At 42.1% G+C, this 23793-nt stretch overlaps 1 protein-coding gene across 1 annotated transcript in view; it reads left to right on the top strand.

Annotated features, from left to right (window-relative positions):
• gabrb3 (gamma-aminobutyric acid type A receptor subunit beta3) overlaps window positions 1-23793 on the top strand; it is a 312930-nt gene that overhangs the window by 220783 nt on the left and 68354 nt on the right. Inside the window, exons 5-6 of the mRNA XM_043692280.1 lie at window positions 7057-7139; window positions 16135-16272. Coding sequence (XP_043548215.1) covers window positions 7057-7139; window positions 16135-16272 — 221 coding nt within the window. The remainder of the gene's footprint in view (window positions 1-7056; window positions 7140-16134; window positions 16273-23793) is intronic.

Here is a 23793-nt window from a genome sequence, read left to right as displayed (position 1 = left end):
GAGTCATACAATTTGTAGACTGCTTCAGCCATCTTTCCCTTGCTCATTATAGAAATCGAAGTTTCCCATATTGGTGCAATTTTGAAATAAAAAGGAAATAATTCTAATGCCCTCAATTGTAATTAATCTTGAATTTTCTAGTACAGAATAAAACTAAAATATTTTTATCTGTATAGATTATTTCCTTTATGCAACCTTTATTTACTACCATTTTCTGTCCAATCTGACTTTATCACATGCTTTTTTATATATACTTTTTAATGCAGTCCAGGAAATGTTTCCCTGATGGTATTGCTGATCTTTGGATGGGCAACACTGACGTATCAAAAACTAGAGTCAGTCTTGTGGCTGTATGAAAGGGGAAATTAGCAAAGGTTCCTAATTCTGGCATGTTAACCAAATGATCCCTGCTGCAGAATCTTTGATCATTTTAAGCTAACTTGCTGACTCATGGGATTGGGTGGAATGTCTATTGTGCAGCCTGGCTAATATTGCTCATCATTGATTTCAATGGAGAAACAATGTGGGGACATTGCATAAATCCATTCCCAGCCATCTACCTCAGGTGAGATTAGCTTGAAACTTCCTGCTGTTTTGGGGTGTGTGTAATGGGAATCTATTGACAAATTACAGAATCAGACACTACAGTTAAATAGATTAGAGTGATCCTGGAAAAGCACAGCAGGTGAGGGAACATCTGAGGAGCAGGGAAATCGACGTTTTGGGCAAAAGCCCTTCATCAGAAGGTTTTCCTCCTCCTCGGATGCTGTCTGACCTGCTGCGCTTTTCCAGCACCACTCTAATCTTGACTCTAATCTCTAGCATCTGCAGTACCCACTTCTGCCTACTACAGTTGAATAGCCCGTTCCTTGGCATCACCAAACCTAGTTTGTGAAAAATGTCAGCCTCCATCAGGTTCAGGCCAGGAGACAGTGAATGTAACTACCAAGGATAAGTCGCCCTCTTCAGGGGAAAGGAGGTAAAAGAGATGCAGACATCTATCAAAGCTTTTAATGGAAAATGGATAGAAGTTCAAGGGGTAAGTACTCTCTATACAAAGTACTCCCTCTGTGACAATGTAAAAACCATGTAGTTATTAAATATTTATTACCATTTTAAAGCAAACCTTCAATCTAAAAATAGACCTCCTTTGTCATGGTCATTAGTGTTTCCTCATAGGTCTCTCCAGTAGTGTCACTACAGGTTTGAACCACCTGATCTGCTTTCATCATATTAAGGTAGGGGGACAACTGCAGCGAGGCTTAAGATTCAACCCATAGTATTAGTTCTGGGTTATGTAAGCTTCCTATCCATTTACATGTTTTCCCAATTCCACTTGAAGAACACACATGCTGGCTAATTGGGAGGCAAACTCCAGAGTACCATTGCTTTAAGTATAAGATTCAAAATCAAATTAAGTTAGCTAAGTTAGCATTTATTGCCCATCCCTAGTTACCTTGAGGTTAGTTTGAAGACAATTATGTTACTGTAGGCCAGCAGATTTCCTTCCCTAGTGGGCACCAGTGAACCAGATGAGCTTTTGCAACAATTGACATATGATCACTGTTATGTTTTCTTTTAGTTGCATATATTTATTGAAGTTAAGTTTCACCATCTGCAATGGTGGGATTTGAGTCTGTAACCCCAGAACATGATTCTGGGAACTCTGGATTACTAAACTAGTGACATTACCAGTACAAAACCACCTCAGCACATGAGTGACATCTGCTGAATGTCACGATGGGTCTTTATGTCACCGAGCAAGTTGCTTCTTGACCCACTGGTCTTTAGGAATACTGAATCAGGCATCCAACAAGTCGGCAGGATCTGGAGCAAAGGATTGGCTTTCAGCCCTTCCATTCTCTGCTACCACTCTGCCTCATCATTTACACATTGGAACCCAAGCATTCTGTTTTAGTTCCACAGCGGTAGAACTGCAAAATAGCAAAGTTACAGTAAACTTATATCAAACCCTGGTTAGACTGCACTTAGAGTACAGCATGCAGTTATGGTCACCATATTAAAACAAATACAGAAAATCTGAAGAGAGTGACCTGTAGATTTATGAGGCTGACACCAGAAATGATACAAGAAGTGATTGACAGGCTGTGTCTTCTCTTAAAGTAAGCTTGGGATACTATATTCGGGGTCTTTCAAATTATGAAAGGTTTCAATAGAGTAGATAGGGAGAATTTGGAGGAAAACGTAAGCAGTGATCATCAATATAATATAGTCACTAGGGAATAAATATGGAATTTGGAAGGAATTTCTTTGCCCAAAAGTGATAAGAATTTTGAACATAAATAATGGAAGTGCATTTAAGAGAAAGCTAGACATATATATGAGGGAGAAGGAAACAGATGGTTCAAACAGTACATTTAAATGAGAATAGATGAGCAATAGCTCAAGAGAAGCACAAACATCATAAGGATTAGTTGAGGTGAATCGCCTGTTTCACTCGCGAATATCCAATGTAAAACTATCGTCTTTCAGACTTATACGTCAGGTTTGGGTACAGTAAGCGGCTAGAAGGAGTCACAACATACTGCAATAACTGAGCAAAACAGTCCACTTTATATGGAGAACATTCTTACACACATCTGAAGCACACAACTCCATTGCTGCCTTTGGTTGCCATTGTCTCAACCATTAATTAATCTTGCTAGCATTTGTCAAGGATATGAAGTTCAGAGCTCCAGTGCATTAGGCCTTCAAAGACTTTTACAAGTTGTGATAAATATTTAATGTACTTATTTTTATAAATGCCAACATTATACATGTTTACTTCACTGTATACAACTTCAGGTGCCAGAAATTGCAGTTCTCCTTCAAAAGAAAGTATTTCCCATTTCGGAAATCAGACTTGTGCTGTACTTGTGCTGTACCTGAGATTTACCCTGATGCTGTGCTGTCTCCAGTACACCTTTCTTTAACATTTTTCTTTGCCTCCAGTAAAAGTCACAGCAGCTACAGTTTTAGCCCTGGGTGTATACAAACTCATATTTCATTTGAAATGAATTGATCCATGTACCCGTTTTCTACAGAATAAGGATGTCACTGAGTATGGACTGTAATATTTCATTTGAGCAAATGCTGTCAGTGTGTCATTCGGAGTAAAGTATGTAGGGAAGTGTGAGGTCACACACTCCAATAAGAAAATTCAAAAGGCAGATTATTATGTAAATGAAGAGAGACTCCAAAAAAGTGAGGTACAGCATGTTCTTATCTTGAATGCACAAACATTAGCATGCAGATGCAGTGAGTAATTAAGAAGGCAAATTGACTTTTGGCCTTTATTGCAAGGGGATGGAGTTTAAAAATAGAAATGTCTTCTTACAACTGGACAGGATGATGAAGCTGCATCTGGAGTAATGTGTATAGTTTCAGTCCCTGCATTTAAAAAAAAAGAATATACGGGCATTGGAGAAAGTTCAAGAGAGATTTACTAGGCTGATTCCCGAGATGAAGGAGTCGGCATTTCAAGAACAGTGAAACAAGCGAGATCTTTATTCATTAGTGTTTAGAAGAATGAGAGATGATCTTATCAAAACATTCAAGCTTCTGAAGGGGCTCGACAGGGTACAGGTTGAGAAGATCTTTCCACGAGAAGGGGAACTTCAAAGTTGGGGACATAGTTACAGAATATGGGGTACTCATTTAAAACTGAGATGCAGAGAAGTTCTTCTTTCAGAGGATAGTGAATGTCAGGAATTCTCTACTCCAGAGAGTTCAGGAGGCTTAATCACTGAAAATATTTAAAATATTTTGAAATATCAGGGAGGTGATGGCTGTGCTAAGTTGGAATCACTACCTTACACAACCATTAGAAAATGGTGTTGTAGAATCCTACAACGTGCAAGCAGACCATTCAGCCCATTGAGTCCATAACAACCAGCTGAAGAACATCACACCCAGACTTACCACTTCCACCCTATCCCTGTAACCGTACACTTCCCATGGCTAATCTATTTACCCTGCACATCCCTGGACACTGGGAAATTTAGCTTGGCTAATCAACCTAGTATGCACATCTTTGGAAATCTGCCATTCTGGATGGGAGTGAGTGAGAAAGAAAACTACAGACCGATATCCTGATAGTTATCAGCAGGAATATTAAGAAAGTAGAGTATTGTTAAGAAAATACATACTCATGGAAGTTTTTGTCATAAACTCATTTCTACTAAAATTTTGGCTTTCCCCTTATATATTCTTGCAAATTGCCCTGATATGTGCAAGACAAAAGCTTTGATAAAATGTGTCTTCTTTTTCAGTATTACTCATGTTTTGTACTATCAATTGGCTATTTATATTAAGAAAGCCATCGTAAATCATAAGGAGTCAACATGGTTTTACAATCTAAAAATATTGATTGACAAACATATTGGAGTTTTGTTTTGAGTGTGTAACCAGTAGGATAAATAACGGAGTAATTACTGTGAGTCTAGAACCACATATAGGCCTGACCAGGTAGGAAAGGCAGCATTCATCCCATAAAGGGCATTAGTGAACCAGATGGGTTTTTAAGTGGTCAAATGGTTGCCATTAGACGAGCATTTTGCTCCAGATTTTTAACTGCGATCAAATTTCACCATCTGCCCTAGTGAGATTATAACCCACATCCTCAGCACATTGGACTGGGACTCTGTGTTACCAGTCCAATGAATTGAATTGAATTAAATTGAATTTATTGTCACATGTACGGAGGCACAGTGAAAAGCTTTATCTTGAGAGTAATGCAGGCAGATCACAGAGTTAAGTAGCGACATTACCATTATGCTATCACCTCCTTATAAAATGGCTATTAGTTTTTCCTCCCTTATTCTTCTGCATGGTGAAACTCACAGTGCACTAGCCAGGAGGAACAGTGAGGAGCTCTGGGAGGGGAGAGCCATGGTGGGGATTGATGATGATGGAATCTGGAAATGTTAAGGTTTTCAACAGTGCAGGAATAATCATACATTTTGGAGCAAATTGTGATTTAAAGGCAGAAGAAGACTTTTACCAGCCACTAAACTTCCCATTTTTCTTGAAGACGACAAATACCAAGGATAGCTGATATATCCAGCTTTTGTGTACAAGGTTGACAAGGGACTGGAGCCTTTGGCTTAGGGAGGAAAATTCAACTTTGGCCGCTTCACCACAAGGTGAAAGGTTAGCTTGAGGCAAATTGTGGCAGTTACAAGTTGTAAAGCCTAGTCAATCTCCATCCCCAGGACTGGAATTTCAAATGGTGAAGACTTGACTGTGTATGAGGATAATCCTGAATCCAAGAATGAGGTAGAACATAGTAATCCCAATAGCTTGGAAGCAGGCCATTTAGCCCATCAATCTCACACTGACCATCCAAAGACCATCCCATCTAGCCCCATGCTATTCCCATAACCCTGCATTTCTCAAGTCTTATCCATCGAGTCCACAAATCCCTGGATAGTATAGCACAGCCAACCACCAAACATGCACATCTTTGGACTGTGGGAGGAATCCAGAGCATCTGGAGGAAACCCAAGCCAACACAGGGAGATTGTGCAAACGCAGACATTCACTCAAGACTGGGATTGAACCTTGGTCCCAGGCATTGTGAATTAGCAGTGCTAACCACTAAGCCACCATGTCACCCATAATGCCGCTGTCTAAAAATGGTTTGTCCTTTATGAAATGGAAAACTGACCAGTTTTTGCTCTAACTGGAGATTTTGAAACAACTCAAATAATTTCAGAAGGATGAATTAGTCATTTTCACTATATTTTTCACCACCCGGTACATATTGCTGTTAAACATGCTGTTAAACATTGAATCATATCAGCTTTGTTACTCTTAATAAGTTCTTATACTGGAAACAGTCTATTCATCCATTAGACACGATTGACAACGAGACCGCAAAGTCGGTTCTTAAAAGCAATGAAGGTGAAGCTAAATGTATTTAAGAAATCTCCTACTCCCATCTTTGACTAAACAATATACTTGTAGATTTAAAGGCCCATCTATCATAAAGTGCTGAGCACTGTAACCGGACACCTGACAACTATCTAACTTGGTGAATCATTTCTTTCATAATTCAGGGTCACTGTGATCTCTAAATGATTCACCAAATTGGTAGGAATCGCAAATCTCCTGTTTTGTTTGTAAAATGAAAACACAACAGATGTGATGCCTTGTAGATATAAAAAACTTATCTGAAGTTCTCCTTGCTGCCATCTTGAGGGAGTTGGTAACTTGAAAAATATAAACTGGTGCACGAGGATAGCAATGGGAGACATCGAGCCAAAATTCAAAATACCTTCACCTACCTTGACTTGAAACAGGATCCCTGTCAGGGGAAATATAGAACACAAGAGCACAGTGTCAGGCTGCGGGGCCAGCAAGAGAAGAAATGCCTTCATTAAAAGTACTGTGAATCTTTATAGATATTCCATTGTTCGGTATATTTAAGGCTGAGTTGGATGCATTTTGTTGAGTCTCCAGGAATCATAGGATATCAGTAACGGGCTGGAAAGTTGTGATCGAGGATCAGCCGGGACAGTATTGATTGGCAGAGCAGGGTCAAGGGACTGGATAGTCTTCTGCTGTTCCTATTTCTTATGGCCCCAAATATCTGCATTCCTCCAATTCTGGACAATTGCAATTGTCCAATTTTAATCAAGAAACAATTGGTGGCTGAGCCTTTAGCTGCCTAGACCTCAAGCTCTGGAATTTCCTGCCTAAATCACTCTCTCGTTATTTAAGATGGTCTTTGATCAAATTTTAATCATCTGCCTGTCTCAGTTTCACGCTTTGTTTGCTAAAGCTCCTGTAAAGCACTCAGATTTTTTTAAACAAGGCAAAAGGCACTATTTAAATGCAAGTTGTTGTTAAGCTGATTTCAACAGAGAGTACCAGGAGGTGGAAGAGCATGTTAAAGCTTCTTGGGAGCTCAGTGGGGAACAAAGCTCAGAGGTGCAATGACCAGGATTCAGTCGAATTATTACCGTGCCTTGTTAATAGAGCCATGGGCGCAGTGATTGGGGAATTAAAAAGCTGCTACCATGGTGACCCTTTCCTTTCTTTGCTTTGATACAGAATCACAACAACAGCTGCATGTATGATGGATCTGCGGAGATACCCACTGGATGAACAAAACTGCACGCTGGAAATAGAAAGCTGTGAGTATTCTCAAGAGAAACTGGCCCCGCAGCAAAATAAAATTCCTCAACCACTAGCATTAGTCTTACCAAGCATCCAGCTGTATCCCTGTCATTGTCTCTAGCTCCCAGAAAATACATCCATCATAATGTCATTTAATGTTTTATCTTTCAACAGGTCGGTGCTAGGTTTCCTTTTATTCAAATTTTTAAAAATATTTGTGCTTACGTACATTTCCACATAGGAAAATTACAGCTGAGAGTCAGAAAGCATTAAATGCACCATCATTTCAGTTTGATTAGGCAGCAGTTTGATGCTCATCTACAACACAGGATGAATAATGCTTAAATTTTAATCAGATTCAGCCTGAATGAAGCAAACACTGGGATGCTCTCCCTTTGCTTTATCACGCATGACTTTGTATGCTCCTGGGCGTCCCCCAGCCCCCGGACTGTGCTGAGATCAACTTCATGATCAGGGGCTTTCAGCCCAATACAAGCAGTTTGTCAAAATGCTTGGGCCATTTAGTACATTATTTCAACCCAGAATGTTACATATATTTCACTCAAGAAGAGTGGGTGTTAGGGGATTGAGAAAGGGAGAGGGACCCATTGGTGGAATGGTACTTCAGTAACTTTGAGATTTTAATTTAAAAAAATGGCTTGGATTCTTCTGGGAGAGTAATAGTGAGTTGAATGTACGCGCTATTATTGGGTTGTAAATAATCCAGGAATTCGTGCTGAACTAGAGACATTGCGCGAGTTGCAGGTTAGGCTTGTAATCGCTGGATTTTAAGGGAGGAAAAGGAATCTTGACTGAACCATAAAACATTTTGATGGATGTTGACAGGGTGGAAATGATGGCTTCTCTTCTGGGAGATTCCAGAATTAAAGGTCACCAATTAAAAATAAGAAGTCACCCATTTGAAAAAGAGATAAGTAAATTTTTTTGCCCAGAGGATGATGAACTCTTTTCCTCAAAAGAAGAGTCTTCGCTGATCGTCTACTTCTGCCTTAAAAATATCCAAAAGTTTGAAAGTTCATGTGGGATAGATGAGAATGTTAAATAATTAGGTTGACCATGATCTTATTGAATGGCAGCACAGGCTTGTGGGGTGAAGTGGTTTATGCCCTCTGCTAATATGTATATGCTCGTATACTCTCTCTCTCTCTCGGTCTCTCTGTCTTGTACAAAGTGAGACCTTTGTTCGACAGCATCTTGTTCAAAGAGCTCAGAGTTGAAAGTCTCGGGACAAATATAGGAAAGAGAAAGGAGGGTCCTAATGTATAATGTCAACACTTAAAATCAGCCAGATGCCAATTACTCTTGAATTGAGGGGAGCTGACAACAAGATCTGAGTCCCAGCTATTTCTTAAAGCACAGAGGGGAAACTTCAAAAGACATTGCCTCAGGTTTGTATTTAGCCCAGAATATTGTACGTTTCTGTTGCTGCTTTATTTGCCTGCGAGGGAGAGCTGGTGGAAAGAGCCTTTTGCAGATGACGTGGATAACATGGTGAGAATTGGGCACAGCAGATTGCAAGAGGACACTGAGGAACATTTTTTCACTGCAAGTACTTCCTTCTTCAAGAAGCCTTGGGTTAAACCCAAACCTGACCTACAGGGCTGAGCCCAGGACTCATCCATCCTATCTGCTTTCTTTCTCTTTTTATTTTTGCTTTTTTTTTTCCTTTTCTTTTCTGTAAAGTCTGGAGAGCGGCAGGTGAAAGAGGAGATCTCCGGCGACAGCTGCAACAATGCCAGGGTGGGCCACACACAGCTCCAACCCAGCCCAGGGTCTCCCGGCGAGGGAACAGATCCCAGGCTGACTCCCTCTGCCCTGGATGTACAGGCTGAGCCAGGGCTCCAGACCTGGGTGCCCGAAGGAGGGGGAAACCTCAGCGAAAGGGACGGATAGTGGACCGGCAGCAGCCTCTGGTGGAGGGTCAGGTGGGAAACAGGAGGGACAAAGCCCACGCATCCCCAGGCCCTGGCTCAAATGTAGCAGTCACTATTGTGGCAGTAACAGAGGCCTGTAACTGAGACCCCAGACCCCATTACAGATACCCGGAGCCTGTTTCAGTGACTCCATCTGCTGTCAAGCAGTGACTGGAGGAGCAGTAGAGGAGGAACACGAAGAAGAGAAAAGAGTGAAATCTACTGCAATAAAATCTTGTATTATATATTTTGTTTTACACACTGACTGTAGCACCAGCCAGCACAGAGTCAGTACCCTAAACTGAGGAGACTCTAAATCTCCTGGTTATATGCTTAAATCTTGCATTATATTCAGTGTTTCAAGATGGCGCCGGAGCATGGTGATGTTTTGCATTCAACACACAAAGAAACACTTTTCACTGTTTTTTATATCCATGTGACAATAAATCTAAATCCTAATAGTCTATTGACAGTCAGCAACACAGTGGCAATGCCAATTGGATAGCAACCCCATGTCCTCGACTAACATTTTGGGGATATGGATTCAAAACCCACCAAAGCAGATGGTAAAATTTGAATTAATTTTTTTTTAAAAAGTTGGATTAAAAGGTGAGTCTAAGGGCAACTGTTGTAAATATGCATCCGGTTCACTAATGAACCTCAGAGAAGGAAATCTTTTGTCCTTACCTGGACTTATTTCAATATGACACACAAATGTATCTCTTTCCTGCCTTTTGAAATGGCCAATCAAGCAACTCTGTTCAAGAGGAATTCAGGATGGGCTACAACTGTAAATGATTTAAGAAAACCTTGCACTGTTCTGCTACTAGGTTTGACTGAGTGGAAAGAAGCATTAACATCCCATGAATGTTTTAAAGGGGATGAAACACACTGCAGAAAACAAGGGACAGTATTTGAAATTGCTGCAGTGAGGCCAGTAATCTGTCACCAAGTCACCCTTTATTTACAGGTGCACTGTAACTGAGCTGTGACCAGCCAGCACAAAGCCAGTCCCTGGACTGAGGAGACCTTCTGAATCTCCTGTTTATATTTTTTTTATTTTCTTCATAGTTATACAAAATACCATATAATCATAACAATACATAAGAGGAATCAGGTCACAACCATAAGGTGCCCAAAATCTCACAAAACAAGCAACACTCTATAAAATATATAGAATTGTCACACAAGTCACTGTATAACAAGCAACACTCTATAAAATATATAGAATTGTCACACAAGTCACTGTATTTTCAAAGGTACCACAATGACAGAAATCCAGAGAAGAGTCTATTTCAGCCCCTAACCTCAAAGGTTACGGCAGGCAAAAGCCCACAATATACTATTGCAAACACTTTACACCTGGCCTGCACCCAGGCATTAAAGAAATAGTTTACAAACGCAACATAACCAAAAATAACATTCAACACTCAAAACTGATGATTACATGACTCAGCTCTCCCCACCGCCCTGCTGTCCTCAGGTACCCTACACTGGTCCACACCATGTCCTGACCAGATCGTCCTTGGCTAGCTTTTCTGCAGGACAGTCATCAGCCTTTCAGTCTTCAGCCACCCTATGTACTGACCGACTCTCCCCAGACCCACCTTCCTCCAGGTTGTTCATTGACCACCCTGCTCCCAGTCATCCTGCATACTGACCAGACCTCCTCTGGGCTGCTCTCCTGCGAGCTAGTTGTTAGCCTTCCAGTCTCCGGCCACACCGCAAATCGCCTTTTTTTTTATTATTACACAGTACAGTTCAGAAACAATTAACATTGACAGCTATTTTCAAAGAAACAGCAATTTTACAAGGGAGAGGAGCAGCAAAGGCTGGCCCCAAACCCTACCATTCAACAAGTTTTCAGGGAAGTGAGGAACCTCAAATCCCAGCTTCAATCATTACAAAACAATAACAATACTAATTTTACACTCTCCTGTTTATATTGGTCAACCAGGATTCCCTGACTGGCCCAGGGTAACAGCCCCAGACAATGATCTCATAGTCAATGCGATCCACCTGACCATAGTTCCAATCACTACAATAATGTAAGGTTCCATTGCTTGATACAGGTTTAGGTTCCATCAATGCCACACAACCTTTCAAACCTCGAAAGGGACTATTTAAAATGAAATTATCTCATTCTAATGAGTATTAAATTGCTTCTTGAGATTTCTAAATGTTAACATTTTATTTATTTCCTGCCTTCTTCCTGATACTTGCCCCTCCTCTCTCTTTATTTCTCCTTTTCATTCTAATTTAATGACCATTGTTATTCCTTGTGCACCATTTGCATCTTCCTCAACACAAAATCTCAGTGTCAGAGGAAATTGATTGCTGATCGTGAAATTTCCAGATACCCCTTTTGCCTTCAGTGCCAGGACCTGAGACAGAAATCATTGGCCCTGGTGTTGCTCTTGGCCTGGAGTCACAGCTCCTGAGCCTAGCGTGGTGACTGCACCCCTGAGCTGAGCACTGTTGCCCTGCTCCCTGTCTAACCCTAACCTTAGCCTGAAAACATCCATCCCATCCTGAGCCTCCAAATTAGAATAGATTCCCTCTAGTGTGGAAACAGACGATTTGGCCCAACAAGTCCACACCGACCCTCCTAAGAGTAACCCATCCAGGCCTATTTCCCTCTGACTAATGTACCTAACACTATCATGGCTAAATTACCTGACCTGCACATCTTTGGATTGTGGGAGGAAACCAGAGCACCCGAAGGAAACCCACGCAGACACGGGGACAATGTGCAAACTCCACACAGACAGTCACCCGAGGCTGGAATTGAACCGGGCTCCAGTGCTGTAAGACAGCAGTGCTAACCACTGAGCCACCATACCACCCCTAACCCAAACACTGTGGGCCCTATAATGCCTTGAGCTCCTTGACTTACTAGGCCTTGATACACCTCCTTGTCCCAGGCCCCAGCTCACCCTGCCCACACTTCAGCAGTTTATAGGGTAAATATTTTCTCAACTCTCCGGTGACAGGTAAACACAATCACACAAGTGGAGCATTTTACAAGATTCCCCATTCCAGCAAACTCCGGCCCACTGGTTAAATATTAACCCTTAGTTACCAACAGTGTCAAAGAAAAAACTCCTGTGTCTTCAGGTTGGCTTTATTATCTGTTTATTTTCAACTGACTCAAGGTAATCCGGAAGTTACCATCAGGATTAATGTGATTGAAGTACTCAGACATCAGAATGTGCATTTAACATTGTCTTGCCAGGGGTGATGAAGGTGGGTGGGCAACCTACCTGATGCCTACCTACCTGCCTCTGCACCCTACTACATTGATATCAGTGCTGGGGGTGGGGGGAGGTGGGGAGAGGAGTACAATTAGTATTAGATTTATTGTCACATGTACTCACAGTGAAAAGGTTACGTTACCATTTGTGGCCCATCTTGGAGAGAAATAATAGTTTCAGAGCTCCATCCAACACAGACTGCGCTGGGTTTCACTTCGAGGCTGGGAGTGCTGGGCGTTCGAGTCCACGCTGAGGTCAGTAATCCATGTCCACACTGAGGCCGGGAATCCATGTGCACGGTCAGGCCGGGAATCCATGTCCACCCTGAAGTCTGGAGCCGATGTCCATACTGAGGCCAGGAATCTATGTTCACACTGAGGCCGGGAATCCATGTCCATGCTGAGACCAGGAATCCATGTCTACACTGAGGCTGGAAATCTATGTCCATGCTGAGGCCAGGAATCCATGTCCACGCTGAAGCCAGCAGTTCAAGGCCACGCTGAAGCCAGGAATCCATGTCCATGCTGAGGCCAGAAATCCATGTCCACCCTGAGGCCTGGAGTCAATGTCCACGCTGAGGCCAGGAAACCATGTCCATGTTGAGGCCAGGTGTGCATGACCACGCTGAGGCCTGGAGTCGATGTCCACGCTGAGGCAGGGAATCCATGTCCACGCTGAGGCTGAGAATCCATGTCCATGGTGAGGCTAGGAGTTTGAGGTCATGCTGAGGACAGGAATCCATGTCCACGCTGAGGCCAGGAGTTCAAGGCCACACTGAGGCCAGGTCTCCACGCTAGTAGTGGTGATACTTGGCTTCCCACTACCAGCGGATCAATTGACACTCTTTATGAGCAACTTATTCACACTTAAGTGCCTCATTCCACTGCCACTGGGATGGAACTGACTGCAGGAAGGCCTCATGCCAAGTACCCAGCATGATAGCTGTCTGGCTTCCAGCCCACTTCCACCTTCACAATGTGCAACATCACCAAGGTTCCTCTCCATTTCCTGATCTTCCATTCCTCCAGTACAGTTTGTTCTGCTATAACGTACATTTTGACAACACAAATTGGCTCTAACCCAACTGACAAGTTTTGGACGTTGTTTGGATATTGCAAATTTTCTACTGAATGGGTATAGCGATTTTCTATTAGCTACAGTGTGATTTTCCATAACAGCTTTCCATAGCACAAGGTTGCAGAGGGAAACAACTGTTGTGTATAGGAGAATGACCTGTATTCACATTAAAAGAATTCAGCACAGTGCACCTTCTCATTGCCTGGCTGCAGTACTGGCAGTGTCCACTACTCCCATTGGCACTATCAGTACCAGCAAACTGCTGGCCTCTTGTCATTTAATTGTCAATCAGCTCTTAAATGGTTGCCAGGCAGTGGTGTGCTCCCTCACTGGCATTTTAGATGCAAGAGCAGAGAGTCCACCGCCCCATTACATCCAGTCCGAGGAACAAGCTCCTTACTACAACTTCTTCAATAGTTTCACGAGTTTAGCCAGTGAGTTGCTGAAGCATACAATCCAACAAGGTTTCTGCAGAGTGTATAGGGCTGGGCCATTAACAATTCATTACCCTCGGAATATGAAGATGGATATTGGTTATGGGACCTGCGCCTAATTGCTAGCTGGTGACTCGAACTATACGCTCAGGGCCAGCAGGCTAACTTTGTTCAGTTTTCATTACTAATTGGCAGATAAGGGAGCCCTCTGCATCGTTCAAAGTCCGCTCGAAAGAAACCAATTCTCGTAAGGAATCAACACCAAAGGCAAAAAGGGAGATGGAGGAGGGAAGTTACTAGGAAGAAATACCAGGGGCGGCATGGTGGCACAGTGGGTTCAATTCCCACCTCAGGCGACTCTGTGTGGAATTTGCACATTTTCCTTGTGAGTGTGTGGGTTTCCTCCGGGTGCTCCAGCTTCCTCCCACAATCCAAAAATGTGCAGGTTAGATGAGTTGGCCATGCTAAATTGCCCATAGTGTTAGGTGTAGGGGAATGGGTCTGGGTGGGTTGCGCTTCAGCGGGTCGGTATGGACTTGTTGGGCCGAAGGGTCTGTTTCCACACTGTAAGCAATCTAATCTAATCTAATCAAATAAACTGTAATCTGCTAAGCCAATCGGCAAAACGCAACTTTACATGGAAAAGAAACAAACATTTTATAACAGGTGGATTTTTCCCCAGGAGCTGGAAGTTTAGTTGCTGAGATTGAAATCAGATGCTAAACCTGTGCTGGTACAGCATTCTGCCACTTCAGGCCAATGAAGTAGGTGCTGCTGGGTCACCATCCAGCTGAGAAGGGTGCAGAGAGCAACTTGAGGATCAATGAAACGCTTAGATTGGAATGATTGACACATTAAATTTGAGATCAAAATTGTTTGCTAGTTAATAACATCTTAAAAGAATCCGACAAAACAATTACATCTAAGGACTTGGGAAAGATGCAGTCTTATTTGTAATTTTCACAAACCAGACAAATAGCTGTCAGATTACGAGAAAGTTTTGTTATGGTTGGTTTGTTCTAGCTTGGATGGGTAAGGGAAAGCCTAAAATAGTAACACTAACAGAATCACTGAACTGCTGACATGCAGAAGGAGGCAATTTGGCCCATCGTGTCTGTTCTGGTATCTACACAATTTTTATTGCAATGGCCTCTCAACAATAAGAGAAGGAAATTTCTTTAAAGTCGAGCAAACATGTGCAGTCCCAATAGTGTATGTATTGCCTTGTTCCCTCAGGTGAGAGTAGCTCATGTTGACTAAATCCTCAAGGAATGTAACAAGACAAGAGAGGAAGGTTTTCACTGGGATTAAAATGAAGTAAAGGATGGATTAACCTGGACTGTTCTGAGGGATCACATATTACCAGTTTCAGAGGGCATTGCAATGGATGCCAGAGACCATCAGATAACACAGGGATTGGCTGGACGGAATAAAGTAATGAAAAATATGCTAGATAAATAACATGTTTGTTGCTATCTGTTATTTATAGCCCCTAGTTTGGATTTTTCAACAAGTGAATACAATTTTAACTCTGTACAGGATTTTGAATGAGCTCAAATTCAGCCCATTATCTCCACACTTACCTGATCCAAACTCATTCATATTTCTTAAGGATTATATCAGATTACCATTATATCTTTCCTGTTCTAACGAGAAAATCACCAACCTGGTCCATCTTTCCTGATAGCTGTCATCTTTCAGCATGAGTACCCACGTTTTTGTACATTCTTTAGTGCTTCCCATATCCTTTTAGAGAACTGTTCAGACTTCTGCTAAACTATTAAGGCATCGGATAATTGCAGGTCCTGTTCCATTGCCACCAAAGTTTCAGATCCTTAGTAATCGTTTATTTTATAGTGCTGTTGTCCAATAGGCACTCCATTAAAATCCATTCCATACGGTTAAGCTGAAAGCTGTTTCGCATTTATTTAAGGATGGCATGCTTGTCACTTTGGACAATGTGAATCTAACTAATTTGAGGCAGAGGTCCATGTTACACAACTTATCTTTGATAATCCTTATTTGAGAGTGTTTCAAAGTGGCTGTTGACTTATTGGAACGTTTCACCTTTCTGCGGTGATAAAGTGGAGAAGAGGGTGTTTTGGTAGGTGCCACAACTAATCTGCAAATATGTGACACTTTGCCAGATTATGCAAACAAGCAAAGCCATCCAATCACCAGCATGCACATCTTCCAGCTAGACACCCCACCCTCACCAAAAAACACACAAGGCGTAATTAAGAGATGAGTCTGTGTAGAGGCTGTGGAAAATGTGACTGAAGTGACTAATGCTGGCTTTGCCTTGGCTTCCAGATGGTTACACAACAGATGACATTCAGTTTTACTGGAGAGGTGGGGATGACGCTGTGACTGGAGTACATAAGATTGAACTGCCGCAGTTTTCAATTGTGGAGTACAGGCTGGTGTCCCGCAATGTTGTGTTTGCTACAGGTAAGCCTGGCTTTACTACAGTAATATATACTGACCTTCAGAATTCTTGTGCTTTTCCTGGAAAAAGGAATAAGAAGGTAACAATTATCATCTTTAACATTAGGTCAAGATAAGGCATGTAATTGGTGTGGGTTTCTCTGACCAGTTTTCCTCTCTCTATCCTATCTGGATGTTCCTTGACACACGAGCTATATGACAAGAAAATTAATACGCTCAATATAGATTACCACTTCATCAAAGTTTACAGATAGTTCAGTTCCTTATTTATTGTTCTGAATTAATCTGCATATTCAAAAACATAGAAATTAGAATCAGGCAAAGGCCATTTGGCCCCTGAAGCCTGCTTTGTCATTCAAAGAGATCATAGCTGATCCTTTACCTTATCATCATATTCACTCACTTTCCCTATATCCCATAACTTCTTGAATATTTAGATATCTACCAAAGTCTGCATTGAAGGTACACAATGCCTGATCCTCCATTACTCCCTATGAAAAAAGTTAGCAAACATTCGCCATCCTTCCCATTTCAGTCTTGAACTTTCTACCTCTTATTCTGCAATGGCTTCCTCAAGTTGTTGATCCCCTCCCCCACCCACAGGAAACATAATTTTTCCTGCATCTAAGTGGTAAAACCTATAGGAATTTTGCAGTGTTTTAATACTATTGCCTCTCCTCGTAAACATGAGCGAATATAGGGCCATTCTCCTCAGTCTCTTTTCATAGGACAATTCGGCCATCTGAGGAACTGAGGAATAATATTCCTATTTATCATGTAGGTGTCACTGTCTATGCCAGCCATTCATTGCCCATCTTGTGATGGCCTTGCAAAAGTGATGTTGGGCCTTCCTTCAAATGACTCACGATAGTGACAAAGCACATTCGCACATGTCAGTGGTAATTTTAGAGAGCAGTCATTCAGGATATTTATTTTCAATCAATGTATGAATCTAATTTATGATGCTTTCCCAATTCCAAAAACAAATAGTTTTACAATATTGTCACTGTAAGAGCTGTGTTTTACATTTCTGGCCAATATAGAGTTCTGAACTTCATAGAAACATAGAAAATGGAAACTGGAGCAGGACAACCAACACTTCAAGCCCTGCTCTGCCTTTGAGTTTAGGTTTAAATTTTATTGTCACTCGTGTACAAGGTACAAAAGTACAGTGAAAAGTGTACATTGTTGCCACACACAGTGCCATCTTTGGTACAACGTACCTGACTACAAAATCTTACAGAAATAGATAAATAAAGAAATAAGTTCAAAACCTCAGCATTTCAGTTTTCTTTGCATAAAAATGGAAAGATAAAGGAATTGAGGTAGGGTCCTGCAGATGCTTTAAGCAGGGCTTCCCTAAGAGGGGTCGCTGGCACCCACCCATTCCCCAGGCTGGACTAAGACCCATCCAGGCACGTTAGGCTTTGCTCCCACTTGCAATGGACCTGACCGCTGCAACGTGGCTGACTGCCACTGCTGCTGCCAGCCTTCACTGCCACTTGCCGCTGCCACCATCTGGGCTCACACTGGGCCCCAGCCACTGCCAAGCTCTGTTGCCACTGCTGCCACTGCAGCTCCTACTCTTCTCCCTCCTACCATCTGGCAGAAGATACCGGAGCATGCAGTCTCTCACGGCCAGACTGTGTAACAGTTTCTTTCCCCAAGCCATCAGGCTCCTTAACACATTACGATCAGACTCTTTCCCATCTGAAATTCATTGCACGACTTTGAATTGCTACTAGAAAAATGTACATTATTCATCATTCTTCTATTACACTGTAACTTGTGTGGTTTGCACTTCTTATGCACTTTAGGCCATGTAGGAGTGTGTGGTTTGTGCTGTCCATGTAGCACCTAGATCCTGGAGGAACGCTGTCTTGTTTTTACTGTATCAGTTGTATATGGTAGAAATGACAAATAAAAGCTACTCTCTCGCTCTACTATACTCCATGCCTCGGGCCTACTCTTCTGTTGTTCTGGTCTACTTGGCTTTGAAGACAACACTCCCAGCTGGTTCACTCCCAATTCGCTTTCTGTGACCGTCAGCTTTGAGAATGGCTGATCACTGAGCTCAATGCCCTCTCTCCATATCCCTTGATCCCTTTAGCCATAAGAGCAAAATCTACCTCATTCCTGAAAACACAGAACGTTTTGGCCTCACCAACTTCGTGTGGCAGTGAATTCCACAGGCTCACACTCTCTGGATGAGAACATCTCTCCTCCTCTCAGTGCTAAAATTATGAACTCCTGGTTCTGGGCTTACCAATGGTCAAAAGCTCAATGAATGAATGTGATTATTTAATAGCCATGTGATCTAATTGTGATCTCAATCATGTGATTTTAACTAGTATCAGGTTTCAGTAAGACTCATGGTCTGTGGTGGCAATGTCTGATCAGCTTGCTTTTATTCTGCCACTCATTAAAATGACACTGGCCTCTGATATTTTTAATAAGTACATTAAAAGGGTTTTTTATTCTTGACTTAATCTGAAGGAAATGTCACAGTGGTTTCCCCACTCAAGTGGGAAATAAAACAGCATGTCATTGTCGGAACCCCATTCTACACATGGAAAGAAAGATCCTGTCAGTTTCAGGTGGGTACATTTGGTACCTGTCCGAAACATTGACAGCAGTTCGATTCTGGAAGGACATTGATAAATAAATTGTCTGGTCAAATTTAAATGCCTACTTGGCCAGACAGCTGCTTAGAAAACAAGTAGAACTCCTTTCTGCCAGGTTTGCACCGACTGGCACCCTGTCCAATTCTCTGAATGAGTCTTGGATTTAGTTTAAAAAAGAAAGTTCACTCTTGTTTGTGGTTAATTGCTTTTGGTTCTTAGTAGTATTATATTGTTTCTTCCAGTTTTGGATGATTGTACCTGTACCCTTCTGTATAAAGTAGTTCCCCCACTCAAAATCTGCATTTATGATTGAGCTGGGGCATGTGCTGTTAAGTTGACCTGCAAATTATACCAAATTGCACCAAAGACAGAGTGGCCCCTTTATCTAATAATGGTCTAGTGGAACAGGTTGCACTGATTCCAGATTAAAATACAGCCAGGTGCAGAAGGGTGTTATTTACTACAAGCCAACATTCACCACTGGGTTGACACCACAAGGGACAGTAACTGTTGGCTATGTCTTCAAGTCTTCTTTTCATGCATCTTTCAATCATTTTACAATGCTGTACAGGTCATTCTGCTATAACACACATTTCGTTAACACAAATTTGCTATAACACGATTGACGAATTGGGGACACTGTTTCTAAAGTGCGAAGTTTTAAAGTGTGTATTGGTTATACCACAATTCCAGCCCCATTGGTTTAAATGGTGTTGCTATTGCATGATTTTCTGATAGCACGGGATTGCGCAAGAACGGAGCTATTGCGTTACAGCAGAACTGACTATATTGTAGAGACGCACTTTAGTATTACATAGACACTTTTATTCCTTCTCTGTCTTATGTTTATCCAGTTTCCCCCTTAAAAACATGTATTTTATTTGTCTTGATGACTCCATCTAAAGTGAGTTGTGCATTCATGTCACTTTCTAAGCCAAGAAGTTCCACCTGAATTCTCTATTTATGATAATCTTACATTTAAATCCCAGGTTTTGGGTCTTCCCATTCAGACAAAATACAATCTCTATGTCTACCCAGTCACAAACTTTTTTTAGTTTAAAAACTCATTATTAAGTCACTCCTCAGTTATCTTTTATCTAGGGATAAGAGCCCTATTCCACCTTCCTTCATGATTCCAACTGATAGTAAGACTGGACAAGGCAGATCCAAGAATGGAACTTGGCTTGACAGACCATCAGTTTTTCTCTTTTTATATTTTGTGGAGGCAATCACTGAACATATTCACAAAATGTTGCCACCAAAAGAGCACCAAAAGAGCATTAACAAAAACAATAGAATCTACGTGATATCGAACATCAGAAAGTTTTTGCCCCCCAACATTGACCTTAGACACACAAACTTGAACTTAACTATGTGCTAAATCTTCTCTCATTCACCTGGCACAGCTGTAATTGCTTTCCTTTCAGAAAATATCTTTGCATTTACTCGAAACTCCTTTGTTAATGTCTCTCTTTGAGATCCTTAAAAACTTGGTAACCCAGCTCACTTATTATTTAACAGATTCAAATAGCTGGTTGATAGTACAGAACTATAGTATTGCTGAGAAAAGCTTCTTCATCTTACATTCACTAGGACAATCTGTAAGAATACCAATTTAAGCAGACTGTTTGCAAGTAGACTCTGGTTGGTGAATATGTTTCAATGGAGAATGTACCAGCTAATCATGACTGGTAATTAACTGGTAGGTTTTGTTAAAATTTTAAACCAGGCAGGTTGATTGTGATTGGTCAAGACATTGCCCTGAGAAATGAGCCAGCAAATGGTTGTCACCTATTTTGTTGAGTTGAAACAGGTGTAGTGCCCACTGCCCTGTGGCAGATCACTTTAACACCCTTTCCCACTCTGCCAACGACATGCAAGTCCTGGGCCTCCTCCACCACCAAATCTTAGCCACCTGACGACTGGAGGAAGAACATCTCATCTTTTGCCTTGTGACCCTCCAACCACATGGAATCAATGCCAATTTCACCAGTTTCCCCATCTCCACTCCCCCCACCTTATCCCAGATCCAACCCTCCAACTCGGCACCGCACTCTTGAACTGTCCTACCTGTCCATCTTCCTTCGTGCTTTTCCAGCGCCACACGTTTTGGCAGTGCATGTTCAGTTTAGTTCTATTTTAGTTTAGGATAATGTTCAGCATAGACTGGTTAGACCAAAGTGTCTGTTTTCATGCTCTATGACTCTCAGACGGTTTGATTATATATCATTGGACCTTACCTATTTAACATTGAATGAGTTGGATCCTTCATATTGTATCTGGATTTGGGAACCTGGAAAAAGGTTAGATTAATCTGCAATTTCATTAAGTGATCCTTGACACTTAAGAAGTTTCTTCATGAATGACTTGCTATAGACATGCAGTTAGTCTATCACAAAGCTACCCTTCCCACAATGCTGCTAGTGATAGAGGCAGTCAGGCAGAGCGAAGAGTTGAAAAGTGTGGTGCTGGAAAAGCGCAGCGGGCCAGGCAGCATCCGAGGAGCAGGAGAATCGATGTTTTGGGTATAAGCCCTTTCCAGCACCACACTTTTTGACTCTGGTCTCCAGCATCTGCAGTTCTCACTTTCTCCAACAGCAAAGAGTTGGAAAGGTGTAGTTACAGTTGGCTTAGCTCTAAGCCTGGGCCTGCTAGAAGGAACAGCACATTGACTTCTGGTCCACTGAAAGTTTTCCCTGCTGAACTTATTTCGGTTTTGTTAAATTTAGACTTGTATTCAATTAGTGATTAAGTAACAGCAGCAGTGAGGCTGGTCCAGCCCTCAGCATTCTTTTGAAAATTTCAATTGTTCAAACACATTTCATGATCAACTCCAATATCTCTTAAATTTTTCTTTGTCCTTTCTGCAGCTCCTTCTTATGTTTTTGTTGCAACACAACTTATGAATACAATGATTTACCAGCTAAGAGCTAAGATTTTAGGTGTGATGCTGTGGTTAGCACTGCTGCCTCGTAGTGCCAGGCACTTGGGTTCAATTCCATCCTCACTGTCTATGTGGAGTTTGCACATTCCCCCCATGTGGATTTGTTCCAGGTGCTCCAGTACAAATGATGTGCAGCTTAGGTGGATTGACCATACTAAATTGTCCATTGTGTGCAGGAATGTGTAGGCCGGGTGGGTTAACCATGGGAAAAGCAGGGTTGCAGGGAAAGGATTGGCGATTGGGTCTGGGTGAGATGCTCCTCAGAGGGATAATGTAGAATCGATGGGCTGAATGGCCCACTTCTACACTGTGGGGATTCTATAATATTTGCGTGATCTGCATTCAAACACTTGTGATGTGACGTATGCATCAACAGAAATATATTACTATGGAAGTCAGGTATTTGGCAGAATTATCCAGAGCTCGTGTGCAGATGTGGATATCAACAATGGGGATGTATTAATGTCATTTAAGAAATTGGGAAAATTAAAGGGCTGCTTAACAATAGATTGACAAAAACTCCAAAAGTCACTGGAACAGCACAAGAGAGTTTACGTAAATTTATGGGGCAGGCCATTAAGAACAATGAGCAAAAACAAGGTGAAGGGAACCAATTGTGTGAAGTGGACCAATCGACATCCTGGGTGGAATATAACCATGGTGACGAAGTACCTCAATTGCCAATTAGAGAATTGTAAGGATCCTGCAACACGTTGTTAGGGGAATGGAAATACATCCCCATGAGGCAATGACCATCTCCAATAAGAGTTAATCTAATCACCACCCCTTGACATTCAATGATGTTACCATCACTGAATCCCTACTGACCACCTCCTGGTGGTTACCATTGACCAGAAACTCAACTGGCTTCACCGCATAAATATTGTGGCTCCAAGAGCAGATCAGAGGCTAAGAATACTGCGGTGCGTAACTCACCTCCTCATTCCCCAAAGCTTGCCCACCATCTACAAGGCCCAGACCAGAGTGTCATGGAATACCCCCCCACACCCTTGCCAAGATGCGTGCAACTCCAAGAACACTTGAGAAGCTTGACACGATCCACGACAAAGTAGCCCTTTGATTGAAGTCACATCTGCAGCACTAATGCTCAGAAGCAGCAGTGTGTTCCATCTCCAAGATATGTTGGAGAAATTCATCAAAAATTCTCAGACAACACTTAATTCAGATAAATGCGAGGTGCTGCTTTTTGGGAAAGCAAATCTTAGCAGGATTTATACACTTAATGGTAAGGTCCTAGGGAGTGCTGCTGAACAAAGGGACCTTGGAGTGCAGGTTCATAGCTCCTTGAAAGTGGAGTCGCAGGTAGATAGGATAATGAAGAAGGCGTTTGGTATGCTTTCCTTTATTGGTCAGAGTATTGAGTACAGGAGTGCGGAGGTCATGTTGCGGCTGTACAGGACATTGGTTAGGCCACTGTTGGAATATTGCGTGCAATTCTGGCCTCCTTCATATCGGAAAGATGTTGTGTAACTTAAGACCATAAGACCATAAGACATAGGAGCGGAAGTAAGGTCATTCGGCCCATTGAGTCCACTCTGCCATTCAATCATGGCTGATGGGCATTTCAACTCCACTTACCCGCATTCTCCCCGTAGCCCTTAATTCCTTGCGACATCAAGAATTTATCCATTTCTGCCTTGAAGACATTTAGCATCCCGGCCTCCACTGCACTCTGTGGCAATGAATTCCACAGGCCCACCATTCTCAGGCTGAAGAAATGTCTCCGCATCTCTGTTCTGAATTGACCCCCTCTAATTCTAAGGCTGTGTCCACGGGTCCTAGTCTCCTCGCCTAACGGAAACAATTTCCTAGCATCCACCCTCTCCAAGCCAAGTATTATCTTGTAAGTTTCTATTAGATCTCCCCTTAATCTTCTGAACTCCAATGAATACAATCCCAGGATCCTCAGCCGTTCCTCGTATGTTAGACCTACCA

Source organism: Chiloscyllium plagiosum, chromosome 6 (assembly GCF_004010195.1).
Source record: "Chiloscyllium plagiosum isolate BGI_BamShark_2017 chromosome 6, ASM401019v2, whole genome shotgun sequence".
NCBI lineage: Eukaryota > Metazoa > Chordata > Chondrichthyes > Orectolobiformes > Hemiscylliidae > Chiloscyllium > Chiloscyllium plagiosum.
The sequence above is the reverse complement of the archived record's forward strand: the minus strand, read 5'-3'. Positions and strand labels throughout refer to the sequence as shown.